At 35.1% G+C, this 4,291-nt stretch overlaps 1 protein-coding gene across 1 annotated transcript in view; it reads left to right on the top strand.

Annotated features, from left to right (window-relative positions):
• Positions 1 to 1,045: 1,045 nt before the first annotated feature.
• LOC107484942 (AMP deaminase-like) overlaps positions 1,046 to 4,291 on the top strand; it is an 8,547-nt gene continuing 5,301 nt past the window's right edge. The window contains 6 exon segments of the mRNA XM_052260601.1: positions 1,046 to 1,657; positions 2,704 to 2,876; positions 3,082 to 3,492; positions 3,598 to 3,649; positions 3,767 to 3,894; positions 3,999 to 4,178. Of these exon segments, the coding sequence (XP_052116561.1) occupies positions 1,282 to 1,657; positions 2,704 to 2,876; positions 3,082 to 3,492; positions 3,598 to 3,649; positions 3,767 to 3,894; positions 3,999 to 4,178 (1,320 nt within the window). The 5' untranslated portion in view covers positions 1,046 to 1,281.

The following is a 4,291-nucleotide window of genomic DNA, read 5'->3' as shown; positions in this document are numbered from 1 at the left end:
TTCTACATGCAAAAAGGCTCAATTGAACACACTAACAATTAAGTGAATGAAAATGAGTAACTCCACTGAACCGAGCAACATGAATGTGTTGAATAAAACGTTATAAACATTCATTCATCAAGAATAGTATTTTTGCATGCAAAAGAAGTCAAATGAACATACTAACAATCAAGTGAATCAAAAATAGCAACTCCACTGAATTGAATGAAAATAAGAACACATTTCATTCCAAGCCCTAGTTACGTTGTAAAAATGGAATCAAAATACATCGATCTACTAAACGAATAAACTCTATCCAATAAACCTAAAATGCAACTAGGAGAAACGCGAGATTGCAATATTTAAAATGAACATTGGTTTTTCTCATACCTTTGTCAGTCTCAGTTGCTGTGGTGGTGGTTCGTTTTTGCTTCTTACTTCTAAAATCTTCTCGCGATTCTTCTTCAGTGGTGGTTTCCGCGGAGAACGTGAGTGAAGTTTGAGTGATTTTGAGAGAGATTCGAAGAGAAGAAACGTTTTTGTGTGTGTTAAAGAAGAATGAACGTTTTTTGACTTTTCATAATAAAGTGCGAATGAAGTAGCGGTTTCGTATGTGTTGGGTGCGTGTATTTCACGTTTCATTTAATGGTATTGGTATTTTTAATATTGAGTCAGCTTAAATAGACTTGGATATAAAATTACATGAATGTATAGCATGACTAAAAATAAAATATATGTACTTTTTAAAAATTCAAATACCTCGTCAAAAAATTTTATCTAACTAAATCTCAAAAGATTTTATAGACTTTATGATTTTTCTTTATAAAGTATTTTTTGTTATTTGTGAAATTAATGAACACAATTTACTATTTTTATTTATTCAATATTATAATAATAATATAGAATTAGTTAAATCAGTCAATGCTTTATCTTTTTAACTAATAATATTGAGTTAATGTTTATATCATTAGATTCGATTTTTTTTTTATTAATTTTGGTTCAATTTTATTCCTTTATTTTTGACATCCTTTCCATTATTAAAGAGAGAGAGGTGTGAGGGAGACATACCCTCCTGGCTGGACTGTTCTTGCTGGTGTTCTTTTCTATAAATACGGACATAGCATCTCTTCTCTCTCCCCTCTCAGCTCACCTCACCTCACACTTCTCTCTGACTCATAACTCTTTCTTTTCTCTCTTTCTTCTTTCTCTTCGCTGCCATTTCCACCACTTGTAGGGTTTATCTATCTCTCTATTTCTCAACGCTCTCACTGTCTATAACAATATTATTCATCATAGCGATTGATGATGGACGCTTATGCCTTCCACCTCGCTCTTGCCGCTCTCGTCGGAGCTTCGGCGGTAGCTGTCTCTGCCTACTTCATGCACCGCAAGACCCTCTCCCAGCTCCTTGAGTTTGCGCGCGCCGTCGACGATGACGCCGGTGATACCGGCGGTGACGGAGATTTGACGAACCATGCAAGGAAGCATGTCAATGGTGGCGGCGGTGGAGTCCGCGCCAGGAGGAGGGGGAGAGGTTACTACCGGCGAGGGTTGTCGCTGCCGGATGTCGGAGCGATCTCCGGCGGTGGCGGGATGGACGGTGAGGATAAGTGGAACGGACTGCCTCCAGTCGATGGGATTCCGGCAGGATTGCCGCGGCTGCAATCGCTCCGGGAAGGTATGGCTGTCATCAAAATGCTTGATAGTAAAATTGTATAATTTAAAAATATGAAATTGAAGTCACTGTTATGAATTATGATGTGTTTTTCATTGATTCATGGATTGGAGTTAAAGGCTATGTGAATTGATGCCGTAGTTTCGGAGCTACTCTATTAGTGGTTTATGAAATTTTGTGAATCTTTGTGAATTTTTATTTGTAGTAGTAATCTAGTAATTCGAAAATTTGATCTTTGCTTTGGAAGGCTTGGAAATTCGGATTCCATTGAATTAATGGTACAGGCATTGGATAATGGATATGCCTTCTTTTTTCTCTTACATCTTTTTCTTTTTATCCTCCATTGTTTTGTTCCAGTTCATAGTATATGTGATTGAATGAAAAGTTCAGAAGATAGAGGATCAAGCTGGGTAATTTAAAAATTTTAAAATATAGAAAAACAATTTAAAGAAAAAGCTACTGAAGAGGAGAGAATATGGAGCACCAAGTAAAAAGTTCCTTTAAAAAAAAAAAAAGTAAAAAGAGCAAACAAGAATATTTTCTATGAATAAAAATATTAAAATATCAAACTTCTTGTAGGCATCTTCACCTCTTTTGGATAGAAAATGAATCTTAATCATCCAAAAAATGGAAAATTAATCCTAAATTGTTTTCTGAGTTTATTCTGCTGTCTGGTTGAGATGGAATAATTGAATGGGAAAGATGTTCCACTATATTGAATGGTGGGAATATTACTTTATTAGTAAAGTGGGTTTTAAAGTATAAAAGTGATTGAAATAGTGAGGAGCATCTGGTCTCTAGTATAAGTATATCAGAAAGGTGCTTTTGGTGAGAAAATGATCCCTTGAGCTAATATGGATTTCATCTAATCTACTTTAAAATGTTGCCATGCCCTTTTCTACAACAAAACTTTATGCTATGTTTAAGCATAGTTATCACTGTGCTTTCTTTCTGCCCTGCCTTCTTTTTGGCATGATTTCCACATAAATACAAGAAATGTTTGATCAAATCATTAATTTGTTTTATTAACCAAGGAAAAAACTTTACAGCAAAATCCATGCATCCTGGTACCCCAAAGAGAAATATTTTAAGACCAATTTCTCCCAAGTCACCTGTTGCAAGTGCCAGCGCCTTTGAAAGTGTAGAAGGATCAGATGATGATGATATTGCCGCTGACAATGCTGCAATGGATACAACATATCTGCATACAAATGGAAATGTTGTAAGTCTTGTGATGTTGTTCTTCATAGGTTTAAATCTACATTCATATAGCATTCTATAAGCAGAACCTTTTAACTGTTTTCATGATATAAATTTTGTGATGTTGCCAACTTGCCATTGCTGTTCCATCTGATGCATTGTTTTGCAAAGTATAATAATATATTTAAATGCTATACAGTGTTGAATTTTATATAACGTGCGAGCAGGGTACAGAAGTTAAAAACCCATACGAGACTTTACCTGATAATGTTAATGCTAATGGAGAGAAGATGCAAATAGCTGCCACAACACCAAGTATGATCCGTTCTCATAGTATGTCCGGTGACCTGCATGGTGTTCCACCTGATCCAATTGCAGCGGACATTCTCAGGAAAGAGCCAGAGCAAGAAACTTTTGTTCGACTTAAAGTTTCTCCCATTGGTATGAATATTTCCTGAGAGGCTCCATCACCTGATGAAGTGGAAGTCTATGTGGTTCTTCAAGAGTGCCTTGAAATGAGAAAAAGATATGTTTTTAAAGAAGCGGTTGCTCCATGGGACAAAGAAGTTATATCTGACCCCAGTACTCCAAAGCCTAACCCACAGCCATTCTTTTATGCACCTGAAGGAAAGTCTGATGTGAGTTTTTATGAGTTCATTTTATACTTTTCCATCATCGAAGAGGTAGATATCCCAATTTTATCTTCTGTGATTAAATGAATGTTATTTTGTTTTGTAATGCAGCACTACTTTGAAATGCAAGATGGGGTTATTCATGTATATCCAAATAAAGACTGTAAGTAATTAGTAATACACCAAGTTTCTTGTAGTGTTATCCTTAGACCTTTTTTCAAAAGAAATTTGTTTCTTCTTTTTAACTGGATTCTTATGCAACTTTGCTTATAATATGCAGCAACAGAAGAGCTTTATCCTGTTGCAGATGCAACTACTTTTTTCACCGACCTCCATCATATACTTCGAGTCATAGCAATAGGGAATATACGAACTTTATGTCATCACCGGCTTAATCTTCTAGAACAAGTAAATACATTCAATGTTGCTGTAACTTCTTATTAAAGTCATAAACTGCATTATACTTTTATTTCATTTAAAAATAATATTTGACAGTTCTATATATATTTCAGAAATTCAATCTGCATTTGATGCTAAATGCGGATAGGGAATTTCTTGCCCAAAAAAGTGCTCCACATCGAGACTTCTACAATGTCAGGAAAGTTGATACACATGTCCATCACTCAGCCTGCATGAATCAGAAACATCTTTTAAGGTTTATAAAATCAAAACTGAGGAAAGAGCCCGATGAGGTGATAATTTTGATATGTTATATATTTATATTATTACATGGATTGCTTCTCTCTCTCTCTCTCTCTCTCTCTCTCATATTATTATTATTATTATTATTATTATTAAGCTAAAG

The sequence above is a fragment of the Arachis duranensis genome, chromosome 4, assembly GCF_000817695.3.
Source record: "Arachis duranensis cultivar V14167 chromosome 4, aradu.V14167.gnm2.J7QH, whole genome shotgun sequence".
NCBI lineage: Eukaryota > Viridiplantae > Streptophyta > Magnoliopsida > Fabales > Fabaceae > Arachis > Arachis duranensis.
The sequence above is the reverse complement of the archived record's forward strand: the minus strand, read 5'-3'. Positions and strand labels throughout refer to the sequence as shown.